This window comes from Capricornis sumatraensis, chromosome 9 (assembly GCF_032405125.1).
Source record: "Capricornis sumatraensis isolate serow.1 chromosome 9, serow.2, whole genome shotgun sequence".
Classification (NCBI taxonomy): domain Eukaryota; kingdom Metazoa; phylum Chordata; class Mammalia; order Artiodactyla; family Bovidae; genus Capricornis; species Capricornis sumatraensis.
This window is the reverse complement of record NC_091077.1, coordinates 43,507,995-43,526,660: the sequence shown is the minus strand read 5'-3', so window position 1 is coordinate 43,526,660 and position 18,666 is coordinate 43,507,995. Positions and strand designations below refer to the sequence as shown.

The 18,666-nt window shown below is 59.4% G+C and overlaps 1 protein-coding gene across 1 annotated transcript; it reads right to left on the bottom strand.

Moving 5' to 3' along the window:
* Nucleotides 1–1,647: 1,647 nt before the first annotated feature.
* APC2 (APC regulator of WNT signaling pathway 2) lies at nucleotides 1,648–17,399 on the bottom strand. Its single transcript, XM_068981077.1, has 14 exons — nucleotides 17,259–17,399; nucleotides 17,024–17,114; nucleotides 16,750–16,930; nucleotides 15,837–15,945; nucleotides 15,597–15,710; nucleotides 14,948–15,025; nucleotides 14,696–14,794; nucleotides 13,816–14,206; nucleotides 12,933–13,028; nucleotides 10,135–10,274; nucleotides 9,715–9,792; nucleotides 9,458–9,574; nucleotides 8,937–9,151; nucleotides 1,648–6,556 (listed from the first exon to the last, which is right to left on the bottom strand). The coding sequence occupies exons 1-14, from the start codon at nucleotides 17,397–17,399 to the stop codon at nucleotides 1,648–1,650; spliced, it is 6,759 nt and encodes a 2,252-aa protein (XP_068837178.1).
* Between the last annotated feature and the right edge of the window lie 1,267 nt (nucleotides 17,400–18,666).

The following is an 18,666-nucleotide window of genomic DNA, read 5'->3' as shown; positions in this document are numbered from 1 at the left end:
CCTCTGCCACCAGTCATGGCAGCCGACCTGCTCAACCCAGAGGTTGCTCTGGGAATTCCCACGGCCCACATGGGGAAGCAGGCACACAGTTGCCAGAGCACAACCTGGGACTCAGTACGGGGGCTTCCACTCCAGGCCCCCACTGCTTGGCAAGCTGGCAGCATTCCCCCATTTCCAGGGGTGGCTCCCCTGTGATGATGGGGTGCAGCATTCTGCAGCCCCCACGTTTGAGAAGGAGCTCAGAAGGCCACTCCCCCCTCCCTTTCTGGCTACTGACAGGATGGGAGCAACTGCAGAGGTGTCTTATCCGCCCTGGAGAGGGGCCTCAGGGTCAGCAGTGGCTGTTTAGCGCCTGCTCAGTCCCCACCGCTTTCTCAGGCTCGCTCTCCCCAGGAGGAGTAGTGGTGCAGCCGTTCCTGCGTCCTGCTTCCGCTCCTGGCCTTCAAGCCGAGCTCTGGCCTGCCGGACGAGATGTCACAGCGTGTGTGTCTTAATGAGCGGCAGCACAGCGTCCGACGGGGGCGGAGGCAGGGCTCCTTCCGCACGTCCCCTCTACCTGGCTCTGCTCCCCTCCTCCCAGAGAAGGGACAGGAACCGGCACACTGTCCCCGGCCTCCAGAGCAGCTCGGCAGAGCGGTGTGACTGCAGATCCTTAGGGCGGCTGAAAGCCGGCCTCCTCAAGGAAGAGGGATGGGCTGTTCGGGCAGTTGTGCCGGCCCCCGGGAGGAGGCCACGCCCCACGGAGCCCGCAGATCCAGGGAAAAGGAGACTCGGTGAAAAGGCAAAGACCTGGGACCGGGCAGGCGCCCGCGGGGACCACTTCCTGCTGAGCGCGGTTCGGGTCCCGTGGTCCAGGCCTGGCTACTGGGCGGTAGCTAGGCCCCGGCCTCCCCTCCGTTTCTCGCTCTCCTCAGCCACGGCCTGCCTCTCCTGGTTTCTTACGAGGGCTGCAGGGACGCCCTGTGTCCCCAGCGCCCCCGACCAGTTTCGGGGTGCTCCAGGATCCCTGCGCGTCTCTGTCTGGGGTTGGGGCGGCCTTTCGGTAGGGCGCAGACACGTCCCTCCCGCACGCCCCCAGCTGAGGCCGAGACGGCAAACAAACCAGCTAAGCCGTAGTTAACCAATTACCCGGCCCTACCCTAATTACAGGCTTTCTCCTGCGCGTGCGCAGCCACCACCGCCCCCCCCCCCCCCCCCCCCCCCCGGCTGGCAGGCTCCTGCTGCCGCTACCCTTCCAGCCCCGTCCCCACTTCGACGGGCACTGTCATTCCCGCCCCTACCACCATGAGTTCCCCAGAGGGGAGGGGAGCAAGTGTGGTGCTAATGCCGGGCCCGGCAGGGCCAGGAACCCAGAAGGGCACCGCTGAGGACGGCCCCAGCCAGGAGGATGGTCTCCGCGTGGGCGCCGGGGCCTCGTGGGCGCCCCCTTGCGGTGACGCGCGCTCCAGCCCGCAGCTCACTTTCCTCCCGAAGCCTCCTCGGCTCAAAAGCAAGCGTCTACACGTGAGTGCGAGGCCCGTGTGGGCAGGGGTGAGGCTTGGAGGGCGGGGCCCTGGGTGGGGGGGTGGCAGGCGGGTCCTGGGACCACCCTCGGGGCAGCCAGACGGCTCTGGGCCAGGAGATGCTCTGGAAGTCCAGTCCTGGCCACTATTCCAGGAGGCTGGTGGGGACGGGGGTGGGGGCCTTCTCCACGGCGGAGTCAGCGGTGGCCGCCACCATGGGGCTGGGCACGTAGTTGAAAGGGGGGACGCGGGCGGAGCGGCTGGGGGAGCCGTGCCGGCTGGCGGGGACGAAGGGGGTGGGGGCGGGCGCCTTAGCGGGCGGCCCATCCACGTCGCTGCCAAGAAGGGAGGTGGGGCCGCTGACCGTGGCCTGGGGGGGCGCCCTGCTTTCCATGCTCGGAGACGTGCTGGAGTTGATCTTCGCAGCCGCGAAGTCCTCAGTCTGGACCACGGCATCGCTGGTCTTGCGCTGCGGCGGGCCGGCTGGGCCGTTCTCGGGAGGGGAGCCCAGCAGCGGTAGGGCGCGGGCAGGCAGCGTGCTTCGCAGGATGTGCGGGACGTCCTCGTCCCGGATGCGGCGCCACGTGGTGCCCGGCGCGGCCACCCTAGGCAGCGGCCCGGCCTCCCCTGCGCTGCTGCGGCGTGTGGCGTCCGCCGCAGGTTCGGGGCTGGTGGCATCCGGTCTGCGGGCCACGCTGATGTGGGGCAGGGAGGCGTAGCGCTTGACCGTCTCGGGCCCGGCGGCCGGCGTGCGGACGGGCAGGCGGGACGGGCTCTCGGAGCTAGTGCGCCGAGGCTGCCGCTCGCTGGGGCGGGGCCGGGCCGCGTGGGCCCGCTGAGGGGCCGGGGCCTGCCGGGAGCCTGCCCGCAGCTCATCACAGCGCGAGGAGCAGAGGAAGACAGCGGGTAGTGTGGGCCGGCCGCGGCAGGGCGAGGCAGCCTGGGTGGTCGGGTTGGTGGCTTCGGGTGCGGACAGTTCAGAGCGTCGGCGGCGCAGCAGGCCCGGCGACTCCTTGATAAAGGTCAGCTGCCGCCGGAAACCCGAGCGGTCGGAGGATTCGCTGCCGCTGGAGCGGGCGGAGGCCACGCGCACCAGGCCCAGGCGGCCCCCTCGGGCTGCAGGGCCGCCTTCTGTGCCCACCCGGCCCCTGGGGCCTGGCTCCGGAGCTGCCCTAGCCAAGGGCGGCGGCCCCCGCCTGGCGGGCCTCTGCATGAAGGGGATCCTCACGGGTGACTTCTGCGTCTTGTGCTGCTTGGCCAGCAGGGCCCTTGCTGGAGTCTTGGGCACTGGGGAGGCCTTGGGGCCAGGCAGGGGCCCTGCAGGCTGGGCAGCAGGGGGTGACCTCCTGGGCAGAGGCTGGGAGGCCGGTGAGGTCTGAGAGGAACTTGACGACGGGGTCTTCGCAAGGCGGGCTGGTGGTGTGGCACTTCTCTGTGGGGGGCTGAGCGTTGACAGCTCTGAGATCTTGCCAGGCCGGTGCAGGCTCCTAGACCGCTGCTGCCCTAGGCTGGGGGCTTTAGTGGGGGCTGCCGGCTGCACGGGGCTGGGCGCTCCCATCTTTCTTGCCACAATGCGGGAACCAGGGGCACCTCTGGGCTGTGCCCGGGTGGCGGGGCTGGGCATGTAGATCACTGTATGTCCCCGGAGCACTGCTGGCACCCCATTTGGGGGCTTCTGAGTGCCACGCGGCTTCTCTGGCCCACTGCTGCGCTGGGTGAGGGCCCCTCCTGGTTTCTCTGGCCGCAGGGCACCACTCGCCTGGCGCTCTGCCCTTGGCCGACACCCCTTCCTATGCAGGGTGGGCTGCAGGGTGGAACCCACAGACTGCCCTGTTGCCAAGGACAGAACGGAATCAGACTCTGAGGAGGCCTCGCGGGCGGCCGCCGCTGCGGCCTGGTGCAACCATGTGGCAACAGAATTGGCGCCCTCCTGGATGGCACGCCACTCGATGCTGTCCAGGTCTGAGGCATGGTCTGAGCTGGCTGCCTCCTCACCGCGCTCCCGGGGCCCCTCTGCTGCACGCTCCTTTGGCTGGGCCTCTTGGGGTGGGCGGCGCCTTGGGCCGGACACCTGGGGCTGGCGCCTGGGCAAGGCTGAGCCGATGCAGCGCCGGAGCAGCTCTGCCTCGGCCCGCGGGCTGAGGGAGCCATCCTTCCTGCCCCCGGGGACCAGGTCCTTGGTGAGCCCTGGCTTATGGACCTGGGCCCGACTGGCCATGCGCTCGGAGGGCTCAGGTTCGCTGAGGGAGCTGGCGGAGGAGCTCAGGGAGTAGCACGGCGGTGTCTCATCTGCAATGAGGCTGGGCTGGGCCCGGGTGGGTGGTGCTGCCTTGGGTGCAGCCTTGGGCACAGCCTGCACCTCCTTCCTGGCACCAGCCGGGCGCTCCCTCTTTACCGCCCGGGGGATAGCGGATGCCCGCCGTGGGGGTGCTGCTGCCACCGCCGTGGCCGGCTCCTCATCCGAGTCATTGCCATAGAAACAGTACACAGCCTCCTCGGTGGGCGTTGTGAGGCACAGAGACTGCAGAGCCCCGTCCCCATGCTCCCGGCCTGGGCGGGAGCTGTCAGTATCCCTGCAGGTGCTCGGGGGCCGGCGGAGGGGCAGCTCTAGCCCTGCCCGGCTCCTGCCAGCCCCCTGGGGCTGCTCTGTGCTCCGGCCCATGCCCCCCACCCTGTGCCGCTGCCCAGCAGACTGCCTAGTGGAGGCGGCATGACCTGCGGGTTTCTGCCCATCCAAACGCCTACCATCCTTGGGGGGTCCCTGCAGGGTCTCGTCACTGAGGGAAGCAGTGCTGGAGAAGTTGACTGGAGTGCCCTCGGCCGAGTCAGTGCAGGAGTCATCCTCACGGGCCGGGGCAGGCACCAGCATGTAGACCGGCACGGGCAGCGTACGGCGGCCAGGCACCAGTGCTGAGGCCACCTTGCGGAGCCGGGCAGGCACGGCCCCACCCAGGCACTCGCGCAGCAGCTCCAGCTCCTGATCGGTGGACGCTGGCCCTTCCAGACAGCCATTGGCCTCGTCCCGTCGGCGGTGCCCCGGGCCTCCGCCTCCCCCACTGCCGCGCTCTGGGCAGGCAGGGGGCAGTAACCGCAGCTCCACGTCCTTCTGCACGTAGAGCTCGTGCAGGGCCAATGCGCTGAGGCTGGAGGCACATGAAAAGTTCTCGTCGGGCTTCTCCACAGTGAAACGCACGCTGCCTGCATCCAGCTCAGAGGGCAGGCGGCAGCGCTCCCGGCAGTCGGCGATGTCCAGGAAGCGCTTCACATAACTCTCCCACTGAAGGCTGAACTGGGTGGCCTCCCGCTCGCCCGGTGGTGCTGGAGCCAGTGGTGGTGTCTTGCTGCGGCTCGGCGGCATGGTTTGCCCGGGGCTATCAGGCAGCTCACTGGGGCTGACTGTCCCACTCCCCAGCCCGCTGCACGGGTCACTGGGGATGGAGCTGGCAATGGATGGACTCTCGAAGCTGCCCAGTGAACTGACTGAGCTGCAGCGGCTCAGCACCAGCGGTGTCTCCTGCACACAGTTCTCAGAGGAGCTGGACGGTGTGGCATCCTCCACCCCCAGGCCCCGACCCCTCTGGGGCGCTGGGATGGCCATGGGCAGGGAGGCGGTCCCTGGGCCCCGCCAGGCCCCATCCAGCTCTGCCTCACCAGGGCCAGACTCCTCCAGCCCCTCCAGAGATGAGTCGCTCTCGTCTAGGTCCCCAGCCTCACTGGGCCCTGGGCGGCCAGCTGAGGACAGCGAGGACAGTGAGCTGCAGCGGGACAGGCAGAGGGGTGCCTTCTCGACCATTAGCTTCTCAGGCACATTGCTCAGGCCCTCTGTGGACAGCCAGGCCTGTTTTCGGGCCCCAGGGGCCAGGGACCCCACACCCACCCTGGTGGTGCCCTCCAGCAGCGGCACGTGCTGGTAGGTGGGCGACAACTTGATGGTACGCACATGGGCATCTGTGGCCTTGGCATCCCGGGCCTCAGGCTCAGCCTGGCTGCTGGGCAGGCTGAGGTCAAGCCGGCTGGGCCGCACCTGACCACGTGGGGGCCCCTCTAGGTGCTCGGCCAGAGCAGCCAGCGAGCAGGGCCGTGAGTGTTCTCGAGGACAGTGCCCATCACTGGTGCTACCACTGTTGAGACTGTCATTGGAAAGGCTGGCGTGGGCTGCCTTGAGCCGCAGCAGTGGGTGAGCCCGGCTGCTGCCCACTTCCCGCCGCCCCCCCTGAGGCCCCCTGCAAGGTGAGCAGGATTGGGCACGGCCTTCTCGCGGGGCCTCCTGGCCAGGGTCCCCAGAGCTGAGGCTGAAGCTGTCGTCAGATGAAGTGTGCAGGGCCGAGATGTCCTCTACCAGCCTGTCGATGCGAGCCACTGCTAGCGCCAGCTTGGCCTTGGCCCTAGCTGCCACAGCTGCCTCCCCACCGGCCTCCTTCTCCACCTCCAGGGCTCCTCGGCGGGTGGGCGGGGCTCGGGCCAGCGCCTGGCCTTGCAGGAAGGGGCTGCCTAGGAAGAGGGAGAGCACTGCAGGGCTGGCGGGCTCTGCGGCAGTGGCAGCAGCAGCCAGGGAGGGCGCATCGTCGTCGTCAAAACAGCCCGAGTCAGAGGCGTAGTCCTGGGCCAGGCCGTCCAGGTGGCGCAGGGGCGGGAGGGGCTTCTTGGAGGCGGCCTCGGCCTCCGGCAGGCCCTGCTTCTCCAGGTGGTCAAGCGCCTGCGCCAGGTGCCGTGTGTCCAGCTCGGCCTCCAGTGCGCGCTGTTTGCGCACATACAGGCTGGGCGCGCAGGAGCCCGGGGAGACCGCGGTAGCCGCCGGCTGGTACTTGGCAGGCCGGTGAGCCAGCAGGTTGCGCAGCGCGGCGGCGCTGCCCATGGCGATCATCTTGTGCTTGGAGTGTACCAGGTTCCGCAGCATGCCCACGGCGCCCAGGTCCCACAGCAGCTCCTGGTCGCGAGGGCTGCGGGCCGACAGGTTCCAGAGCGTGCCGCACGCATTGCTCACTATGGTCAGGCTGTGCGACGTCAGATGCTGCAGCAGCGTCTGCAGGCAATTGTGGTCTCGCAGCACCTGCCTACGGGAGGCGGGGCGCAGCGCGTCAGGCCCCGCCCAACCTGGACACAGCCCACCACCCTCCGCGGCCGGATGGGGCAAATCCAAACAGAAGATTCCCAGGTAACTTTGAATTTCAAAAACAAGGCTAAATTCTTAGTGTAAGTGTATCCCAAACAGTGGATGGGATATACTTGTGCCAAAGCTTTTATTAATATCAAACTATTAAACAGTACTATTAATTCTTTAATAATACTTGTTTAAAATGAAATTTAGTTAACTCATTTTATTTATTAAAATTTTTATTCTATAATGGAGTATAGTTGACTTACAATTTTGTTATTTTTAGACGTACAGCAAAGTGGTTCTGTTATACCTTTATACATTCTTTCTCAGATTCTTTTCGCATCTACTAGGCTGAGTGGAATTCGCTGTGCTATACAGTAGGTCCTTGTTATTTTACATATAGCAGTGTGTAGTATATCTCACGGAGAAGGCAATGGCACCCCACTCCAGTACTCTTGCATGGAAAAATCCCATGGTTGGAGGAGCCTGGTAGGCTGCAGTCCATGGGATCTCAGAGAGTCGGACACGACTGAGCGACTTCACTTTCACTTTTCACTTTCATGCATTGGAGAAGGAAATGGCAACCCACTCCAGTGTTCTTGCCTGGAGAATCCCCGGGACAGGGGAGCCTGGTGGGCTGCTGTCTATGGGGTCGCACAGAGTCGGACAGGACTGAAGCGACTTAGCAGCGGTATATCTCATTATATACCTATACTAGAGATTTCTGTTTGTTTCTATTTATTATTAGCATTAGTAGTAGATAAAATGTTTTATTTTGCTTGATAAGACTTTTTTTTTCCTGTCCACTCCATGACTTGTGAGATCTTATTTTCCCCACCAGGGATGAATGAACCTGGGCCCTCGGTAATGAAAGCACCAAGTCCTAACCACTGCACGCCAGGGAATTCTCTACTGGGGTAAGATCGTTAGCACGAGTATATCCCATCTAATTGGAGACATCAATGGCAACCCACTCCAATATTATATCCCATCTAATTGGAGACATGAATGGCAACCCACTCCAATATTCTTGCTTGCAAAACTCCATGGACAGAGGAGCCTGGAGGTCTATACTCCATGGGATTGCAAAGAATCGGACACATCTGAGTGACTAACACATTTACTTATCCCATGTAATATTTGGGATATACTGAAAATAGCACTGGGGGCTTCCCTGGTGGTGCTAGTGGTAAAGAATCCACCTGCCAATATGGGAGAGGTGGATTCAACCTCTGGATTGGGACCCTGGACAAAGAAATGGCAATGCACTCCAGTATTCTTGCCTGAGAAATCCCATGGACAGAGGAGCCCATGGACTGTAGCCCACCAGGCTCCTCTGTCCATGGGGTCCCAGGGTCAGACACAACTAAGTGACTAAGCACACACACACAAAGATAGTATTAAAGGTAAACAGAAATCTAAGTATTGTTTCTTAATGTTTTAACTGATAAAATCTTCAGCACAGGTATATCCTATACAATATTTGTGATATACTGAGATGTATACTTTTTTAAAGTTATGTACTTTCATACATCTCATCAGAAGCATTACTTTTTAGTAATATTAATAAGTGATATTAATAAAGAACAAGTTTTTATTACTGTTATTTAGAAAATGTTGCATTTTTATTTTAATAAATTCATTTAAAATTCAGTATAAGTATGCAATATGTTACATAGTAGGAAATATGTTAATGAAGAATAGGTATTGTTTTACTTAATGAATATTTTAATAAAGAACAAGTATTATTAATGTTATTTAGAAAATTATGTATATTTTTACTGAGTTAATTTAAAATTTAGTACAACTATATCACATGCAGAGTTTGGGATATACTTTTAAAAGTTATGTCTGTTCACATATTGAAGTATTGTTTATTGTTAATGTTACCTGGTAAGTTACTTATTACATAATCAATAACGTTTTAATAAATAACAAATATTATTAATATTACTTAAATATTATGTTTATTTCTACAAAGCTAGTTTAAAATGTAGTACAAGTATATCCCATGCAGTATTGGGGATGTATTTATACTAAAAATAGCACCTAGGGGGTCATCTAGATGACTCATGGGCAGGAGAAAGCAAGGCTCCCCCGGGGAGTTTACTGCAGAGGGGGAGCTGCCAGCCCCACCCCAGTGCCCCCACTCCCTCCCCCCACTTCTTTACCCCCAGCCCTGCTCCAGTGCCCCTTACACCTCCTTCTTCCACCCCCCCCCAGCACCCCCCTCCTTCCCCTGGCCACATCTTTCCCCAAGCCCCGCCCGAGTGCCCACCATACCTCCTTCCTCTGACCCCAGCATTCCCCACCCCCTTCCCCCGCCCCCAGCTGACCTGTAGTCCTCTCTGGTGGCGATGAGGCTGGACACATTGCGTAGGATGCCGCCACCGCTCTCAATGATGGCTAGTGAGTTGCTCTGGCACTTGTAAGTCAGTGTGCTCACCAGGAAGCCGAGGGCACCATCCACCTGGCAGATGGCCGCCTTGTTCTCTGTGCTGTGCGCCGAGAGGTTCCACAGGGCGCTAAGCACGCTCTTCAGGGTGGACTCCTGGGTGCGGGTCAAGAGCGGCAGGGGGTCAACAGTGTGGGGGGACGACACATCCCACTCACCAGGCCCTCTCCCTAGAGGCACTCACATAAGGTACTCAGATGCATTGTCAAATTTAACAAGTAATGGAATCAGCTATGACAGGTTCTCTGAGCGGCAATATTGGAAGCCCCAGGTGTGGGCCCATTGCCAAGCAGTGGGTTGTCTAACTTGGTTTCCCCCTAGGTGGAGAACTCACCACCTCCAGCCAGGGCCTCCTGACCGCCCTGGCTGCCCCGCCCCTCAGCCACCCCACCCAATGCCCACCTTGGTGGCTCGAAGGACGCACTGCATCAGGGCAGTCATGCTGCCCACCTCCCTCAGCACCTTCTTGCTGTTGATGTCGGCCCTCCAGGACAGGTTGCGCAGGATGCTAGACACGACCTGGGGGCAGGGCAGGGCAGGCAGGGTGGGCCTGGGCCAGGCTCCCACCCTTAAGGCCTGTAGCAGCTGACACACGGCAAAGCCCAGGGGATGCCTTCCATCTCCCCCCGCCCCCCAGTGTTCCCACAGCTTCCTGATACCTGGTGCAGCTCCTCACTCTCAGATGCCAGCTGGGCCACAATGGCCTCCATGCAGCCCCGGCGGGTGCACAGTGCAGCCTGTGGGGGGCACAGGGAAGTCACGCCATGTTGGGGGGACAGGTGGGGCGAGTGTTAAGCAAGCACTTGCAATGTGCTGGAGCTTGAACCCCACCCCCATCTTCACCACGATGGAGGGAGGGGAGCAGTCACTTCACTGCTCAGATGAGCCTGAGGCTCAGGCCGGTACAAACACTGGCCTCCCCCCAGCCCTCCATCCACAGTCCAGAGGCCCCACAGTCCACAGGGCAGAGTGGCCAAGAGGACGCTGGTTGAGGGAGAAGCTGGGCCTCAGTCTCCCTGCCTGTCCCACAGCTCAGCGCTGCTCCGGGCCAGGTGAGGCCGACCCACCCACCCAGGCACCTTGTTGGCGACGTCCCCGAAGGTAAGGTTGGTGAGGGTCATGCCGGCGTATCGGCGCAGGGCCAGGTTGAGAGGGTCCCGGGTCATCTTGTGCATCTCATGGTCAACCTGCAGTAACTCCGCCACTGCCTGCAGCCCACCTGTAGGGGGACCCAGGAGCGCAAGGGTGGTCGGGTGCCCCCAGCCGTCCCGCCTCACAGGTCACTCCACTATACACCCTCCCTTCTGTCCCACCCCCAATCTGCTCTCCTCAAGCCTACATTTGAAGCCTGACTCTGAGGACACCTCCTCCAGATAGCTGGCTGGCAGGCTGGCCCTTCCCCCCGGTGCCCTGTGCCTCCACGCCTGCCTCCTTTCCACCCTCAGTTTCCAGTCACACTTGGTCCAACTGCAGAGGCTTTTCATGCGCTATTCCCTCTGCCCAGGTGCTCTTACCCACTGTCCACCCAGTTTCCTGGGTCCCCTTCTGTTCAAGAGTCACTTCCTCAGGGAAGCCCCCCAAATTCCCAAACAAGAAGCCTCAAAACTATTAGATGGCGAACCACTGAGGGCAGGGCAGGAGGCTGTGCCCTGCCACGTCCCCAGGGCGGACCAGATGGCGTATGCTCAGGAGCCATCGCTGATGGCCCCCACACACAATCCTCTGTTCACTAGGACACGGGGTTCTAACAAATGTGGAGGGTGATGGTCAAAAGGTGCAGGAACCCAGACACACACGGCCCTTCCCCTCACTCAGCAACGGGATCCTTCTCAGGGCTGTGAAGCGCTTTTGCTCATGAGCACACCAATGGGAGCCACCCTGGGGAGGGGCTTGGCAACACAAACCCACAAGCTTCCAAAGCGACCCTTTGTATGTGTGTGCACAGCAGAATGAGTCACGACACCCAGAAGATGGACAAAACCCAAGTGCCCATCACCAGATGATGGATAAACACAATATGGTCCCTCCACACCCGGAAGCATCACTCAGCCCTGAAAAGGAGAGAATCCCTGACACTCGCTACCATGTGGATGGACCTTGAGAACATGATGCTAAGTGAGAGAAGCAGACACAGGAGGACACACAGGGTGTGACTCCACTGATAGTGCTGGGGGAGAGGGAGTGAGTGGTTAATGGGGACAGAGTTTCAGTTTGAGAAAATATGATTTAAAATGGTTAGAACGGTGGGAGGTAGGAGGGAGGTTCAAGAGGGAGAGGACATACATATATACACACACACACACACCTATGACTGATTCATACATGGCGGTATATGGCAGAAACCGACAATATTGTAAAACAATTATCCTTCAATTAAAAATAATTGTTTTAAATGGTTAAAACAGTACATTTGATGTTATATATGCTGCTGCTAAGTCGCTTCAGTCGTGTCCGACTTTGTGCGACCCCAGAGACAGCAGCCCACCAGGCTCCTCCATCCCTGGGATTCTCCAGGCAAGAACACTGGAGTGGGTTGCCATTTCCTTCTCCAATGCATGAAAGTGAAAAGTGAATGTGAAGTCGCTCAGTCATATCTGACTCCTAGCGACCCCATGGACTGCAACCTACCAGGCTCCTCCGTCCATGGGATTTGCCAGGCAAGAGTACCAGAGTGGGTTGCCACTGCATAATTCAAAGTTGAAGGGGTTATCCAAAGCCTTTTTGCTTCTTAAAAATCCACTCACAGGAACTCATATATATATATATATATATATAGTGGAATATTACTCAGCCACAAAAAAGAACAAAATATTGCCATTTGCAGCAACATGGATGCAACTAGAGATTTTCTGTGAAAGACAACAAAAGCCATATGATGTTACCTAATGTGGAATCTAAAATATGCCACAAATGAACCTATCTACCAAACAGACTCACAGACACAGAGAACAGACTTGTGGCTGCTGACGGGGAAGGAGGCTGGGGTTAGCAGACGTACGCTATTATGTGCAGGACGGATGCACAACAAGGTCCTACTCTGTGGCACAGAGAACTATATTCAATATCCTGTGATAAGCCATAATGGAAAAGAATAAAAAAAGAATACATATAACTGAATCAATTTACACCTGAAACCAACACATTATAAATCAACTCTTCTCCAATAACAAATATTTACCATACTATAAATTAAAATGGAGAAATCTTATAACCCCAGAACGTACAGCCCAGCGGTCCTCAGAGTAACAGTGCCTGTTAAATTGCACTGAACACACCATACCCATGAGAGGGGCAAAGGCAAATCATATCTTAACTTCATCAACACAAGTGGCCTTTCAGGCCTCCTGGAGGGGACTTGGTAACTCCCAGGGGTCTGTGGAATAGCCAAGAGAGGAAAGCCTCAAGAGCTGTGCCCTCTTGTAAAGTGGCCACTGCTCCAGATGCCCCCTGCCCTGCCCCAGAAAGGCTGTGCCCGGCTGCTCCCCCACCCCTCACCCCACGATGTCGGACCCTGTGAGACCTTAGGGAACTTCTGAGTGCTCCAACCACCTGCCAGGTGAGAAGTATGTGCCTTATTTTGTATTAATTAGAGTAAAACAAAGCAGATGGATGTAATTTGCACCCTTGGTATTTCTGTTTCCAACATTTCAACTGACCTTCGTTAGGAAAAAGATGTAATATTCCCAAACTGAAAATTTCACAGGGTCGCCCTGCCCTGACCACTGGTAGGTTCAATTCACCTCAGCTCCTGACTTTCCCTGCCCTGCCCCCATTGTCTGAGTCCCAGGACCACTAGGGCCAACAGCCTGCCCTGCACTGGAGGAGGCCTGGAGACCTTGGACCAGATTGGGGGCGGGGGTGGATGAGGGACACTCACCCAGCTCATTCATAGCACGGCGGTATTCCTCGTCAAAGGACAGCTTCATCACGGCGCAGGTGGCCTGACAGATCTGTGGCTCGATGGGCACCGGTGCTGTGGGCACAAGGACCATGGTCAGAGCCCTCCCACTCCCGGAGATGTGACCTGGTAGGTCCCCACCCCTCCCTGTGGTCTGCACTCTGCAGGCCTGCCAAAACCCCAGAGTTTTTCAAAGTGCTGTGCACTGGGCTTGTGGGAGTCACTCCCGGAGCAGAGGGGCCTCCTTTACAGAACCTCTAAAGTGTACAAGGAGGGACCTGCCTCACTCAGCCTGGTGCTCAGCATCGGATATTAACTTTGCAATCAGCCACAAAAGCTGCTGCTGCTGCTGCTAAGTCGCTTCAGTCGTGTCCGACTCTGTGCGACCCCATAGACGGCAGCCCACCTGGCTCCCCTATCCCTGGGATTCTCTAGGCAAGAATACTGGAGTGGGTTGCCATTTCCTTCTCCAATGCATGAAAGTGAACAGTGAAAGTGAAGTCGCTCAGTCGTGTCCAACTCTTCGCGACCCCATGGACTGCAGCCTACCAGGCTCCTCCGTCCATGGGATTTTCCAGGCAAGAGTAGTGGAGTGGGGTGCCATTGCCTTCTCCAGCCACAAAAGCTAGGAATCTCAAACTCTGCACTCACGTTTGGAGGGTTGCCTGCAATCCATGGTTTCTTGAACATCTACCCCGAGGCCTGGGTTGTTCCTGGTTGTCCCTTCGGCAGTCTATCTTCACAGGTTCCCATGAGACCTCAGCCAGCGCCAGGCACAAAGCAGGTGCCCAGGAGAAGCCAGAGGCCCCCGACACCCGAGAGTGCTGCCCTGCCCCTCAGGGAGCCCAGGATGCACACTCACCAGCACCGGTGCCGCCGCCCTCAGGCCCGCCATCCCGGGCCTGCAGCCAGTCCCAGCAGGTCTCGCAGTAGGCACGGATCTGCTCCAGCACGTGTAACACCCGCATCTCCTTGCGTGCCAGCCCCTGGTCGGGCTGAGAGAAGACAATATTGTGCAGCGCTGCGTTGGCGCGCATGCGTGCGTCCTTGGCTCCTGGAGCCCCGGGGGTCCCGTTGCGACCCCCAACCCCGGCCTCGGTGCCGTGCAGGATCTGCAGCAGCAGTGGCAGACAGCCTGAGCGGCGCATGGCCACGCAGCTTTCGGGTGAGCTGGACATGGCGAGCAGCGTCCGTGCCGTGTCCTCCTGGTCCCGCGTTGCCAGCATGGACAGGAGCCAGAAGACCACCTCCACCTGCGAGGGGCAGGAGATGTCAGGGTGGGGAGCCTGCACTCCCCAGCCAGGGACAGTCCCCCAGCCTCTGGTGACTCCCCCTAAACAAGGGAGTCCCATCATGTTAGCCCTCGCTCACCTTAAGACCCTCACCCTGCATCCTCCCAGAAAACAGCACACACATACACCCTACTGCAGAGACGCCCCCAGTCCGTGAGGGCCAAAGGCCCACCCCACCGGTATCACCGGTACTCCTAAGTCTAGCATGCCCTCCAAATTTACAGGACAGGTAGCCACACCCACACCAGGCTCCAGACCACAACCCAGCCTCACCAAGCACTCCAACTCAGGGCGACCCTCCCACACCTGGATAAGCTTTATAGCGGCCTGGGGAGGAAGGGCCTTCAAATGCAGTAGGGGTGCAGGACCCACTTCACTATGTATCCCAACCAAGCCACCGCTATCCCTCCACCCTGCCTGTGAGCATCCTCCGACCTGGACTCCCCTCACCTTACTGTTGCCTGGCTGAGGGGCACCATCCTCAGGGTGCGTGGGGACCTCATTCTCGGCGTCCTCGTCCATGGGCATCGACTTCACTGCCAGCAAGGCCTATGGGAGAGCACCCGGCCTGTGGTTTCGCCCAGGGGCACCATACAAAGCTCTCAGGCTGCCGTGACAACGTAGAGGGGGCAGGGCCCTGGGGGTCCCCTTACTGCCTTGGCTGTCATCACCCACTAGGGCCCTAGCTCCGCCCCCTGGTACCTGGGGCTCGGTCTGCTGCACCCGGTCCTGGGCGGACAGCAGTTCCTTGTCGATCTGCTCCAGGCGGGAAGCACGGATCTGAGTTGGAGAAAATGCACGCTGTGGAAATCCTGACCCGTCCCGACTCCGCCCACGTCCCAATATGGCCCCACCCACTGTCAAAGCCCCACCCTGGGCTCTGACCCTGGGCTTCTTCCTTGATGTGGCCCTCCCACTCTAAACCCCACCCAGTTACTTGACTCCACTCACTTCCTGGCCCCACCCAAGCTCCAACTCTTAACCCCGGACTCTGGTCCCGCCCAAAACATAGACCCCTGGCTGCCCTCCAGACACACTTAACTTTCTGACTTGGTCCCGCCATTTGACTGGCAACGCCCAAGTCTTGTTCAGACTCGGTTCCTCGCACTGTCGGCCCCATCCCCATCGCCCGGGGACTCTGCCGTCTGTGCTGGGTCCGGCCTAACCCCCTCTGGCTCTGTTCACAACCCCCTCTAGCTGTGGCTCTGCCACCTGCGACAGGCCCCACCCACAGGAGCCTCTGCTCTCTGATTCGCCCGCAGGTGTATAACCCCGCCCACTAACCCAGACTCCTCCCACAAGTTCTGCGCTCTGATTCGCCCACTGGTGCAGTGCCCCGCCCGCGCCGTACCTGCGCCCGCTGCACCATCTCGTCCGAGGTGCCGAAGCGCTCCTCCATCAGCGAGCGGATGTGCTGGGCCTCGAATTCCAGCTGTTGCCGGATCAGATCCATCTGCATTGAGAACTGCTGGGAGGAGCGGACGGGCCCCGGTGAGGGGGCTCCCGGGAGGGGGAGGGGCCTCCACCTCCGCTCTACGCCTCCCGCCATAGGCGGGGCCCTGTCGATCCCGGGGCAGCCCAGGGAGCTCACCGTCTCCACGTGCGGGAGTTCATCCAAGCGCTTAGATAGCCCCTGCAACTGCGAGTAATACCAGAGCTTCTCCTTTTCCTCCTTCTCAATCTCATTCAACAGGAAACACCTGGGGGAGGGCAGGTCGGTGGGCGCGGGCTCTCAGCGCGGGAGCCGAGGCATATGTGCTGTCTACCCTAATTTTAATGATCACTTCTTGGGTGTCATGTTTAAAAGTCAGTGTGGCAAAAATCTCAGCGCCCACAGCACTCCCGGGACTGGGGTGGGGATGGGGTGCAGAAATTAATTGAAAGTAAAAAGGGCAACTCATTTGTAAACTGTGATCCTCGGAGAAAGGCTCTGAGAAGGTTAACACCTCTCCAATACTGGATAATCGCCTTCTAGCCTACACAGGGTAAACTTCAGGTTCAGACTTCTTCATGCCTTGTGCAGAGACACTTATTCCCATTCTACAGGGCAGAAGTCTGAGGCTAGCAGGGGTTAGGGTTCCTGCTGTAGGTCAGACAGCAAAGCATAGAGTTAACTCCAGCCTGCTCCAGAGCTGTTCTACCTGACCCTACACGACCCAGCTGAGCTAGGCACCCAGACCCTGCCTCCTTCTGGCCTCAGGCCCAGGTTTCTTGGGCAGCAGCCCTTTCTCCATAAAGATTGCCTTGAGTCCCCCTGGCTCCAGGCCTGACTCTGAGCCCTGGCACTGGACACAGCCCTGTCCCTGGCAATGCCTGTGTGTCTGGGACCCCTGGGGACATCTCCCAGGAGTCTTCCCCTCAGCAGGAACACCCCCCTCCTCTTTGTCCTCTGGTTGAGGTCAGTTGGGCCAGGGAAGAGGGGTGAGGTACCAGACCCCTGGGGGCAGTGGGTGGGGTGGGGGCAGGATGGCTCACAAAGTGGGTGGAGATCCCCCCCATCTCACCGTTCCCTGTCCAGTTCCTCTAAGAGCCGAATGGTAGCCCGGCTCAGCTCCCCAAAGTTCTCCTTGGAGGGCCCAGAGCTGTGCACCGGGCTTCCCTCAGGGGTCCGGGTAGTGGGTTCGGGGGCCAGAGCTGGGGGCTGGAACTTGAGGTTATACAGGCTGGTGATGTCCATCTGCAGGGCTGGGTGGGCATGGAGAGAGAGGTGAAGATAAGCACCTCTCTCTGCCTCCTCTCCTTGCAGTATGCAGAGGAAGTCCCAGGTCAGTGCCTCACCTTTCAGCTGTTCCAGCACCTCAGTCTGCCCGGAGGACACCAACACACGAGCCTCCTGCTCCAGCTTGCCCTGTAAGTGCTGCAGGACCGCCTGAAAATGGAGGCAGGAAAGACAGCAGTCGGTGAGGCCTGGGACCTCGGGCCTAGCCATCTGTTAGATGCCCTCGTCCTGCCCACCCATCCTGTGTTTGTCCCTGTGCCACAGTCTGTGTCCTAGCCTCGCCTCGCCTTGCACCTTCATTCCCGACGTCTCTGTCTCCAGCTTGGACAGATGGCTTGAATTATCCCGAAGCTCCTGCCTCAGGTGACTGTTCTCGGCCTTCAAGGCCTCCACCTGCCGCACCAGCTGCTCATAGGCTGCCACGGAGCTCGTCATCTTCAGCGCCTGCAATGCCTGGGGCCACAGGAGAGAGGGATCATCCAAGAGTCTGGGGAGGGGGCAGCCTCTGACCTAGGTTCTGGCTGGGTCTCAGGCAGGGTGGCTGGATGTTGCAGGCAAGATGGTGCTGGCCCAGGGAGTCTGGGGGACAGACCACCTGGCAGGTGGAGTGACAGACACAGGCAGGCAGGGACAACAGGAGACAGAGGGACAGAGCCATTGGACAGGTTTTCAGATAGACAGCCAAAGTGACCAATACACAAGACACACAGACAGACGCTGGCCCTCACTGTGGGGGCCCCTGGACACACAAATGGACCGCCAGCTAGACAGACAGATGCCCTGACAATTTAATTATTATAATGAATTTTTGGCCATATCATGACAGTGGGACCTTAGTTTCCCAACCAGGGATTGAACCCACACCCCCTGCATTCAAGGCTATGTCTCAACCCCTGGACCACCGAGGTAGTCCCCAATCTGACAATTTAAACTTGCAGGTGGGCTTTCCAGCCCAATGCCACCAGGCTCAGACACACAGCCAGAGACAGACAGACAGACAGATGATAAACCAAGACCCTCTCCTGAATGAGCACAACTACCCAGAGGCTGGGTGGACAGACTGCCAGCTGGTCCAGATGATGGACAATAAGAATGCCATGAAGGTTCTAAGAAAGTGGTGGACAAGCTGATGGTGGAGCCCTGGCAACTGTACAGTTGGACAGACAGACCCAGAAACACAGGGGTCATGTAGGGGTCTGGAACCTGGACACCTGCAGCCCCCACACCCATTTAAGCAGCGGTTGGATCCAGAGTACCTCCCTGCTCAGACCGGTGCCCCTCCGGTCAGCCCTCTGCTAGCCCCTCTGGCCCCCGGGGCCTCCTGCCCCACCCCCAGCACATGGCCACTGCCGCTTGCTTCTTTGTGTGTCTGGCTGTCCTTCCTCACTCAGCCCAATCTCCTCCGTCTGTCCAACTGGCCAGTGCCTCCTCCCTCGTCTTGGCCCTCCTGACAGTGCGATCCCATCACCAGCCCCCCTTCCCTCTTTGTTCCCTTCCCATCAGCCCATGCCCCCTCCCTCCGCCTTTGTCTGAGGCACACCAATGGCAGCCCATCTCCTCTGCCACCTCCTCCCTAGGAGCCCCCTCCCCAAGTCAGTCAGCCACCCCTGCCCACGGCAGGGGGTGGGGGGTGCATCTGCCCCCTCCCCTCCCCCTCCACCACCTGGCCACACCCATTCATTCGCTTTTCCACTCATTCTCC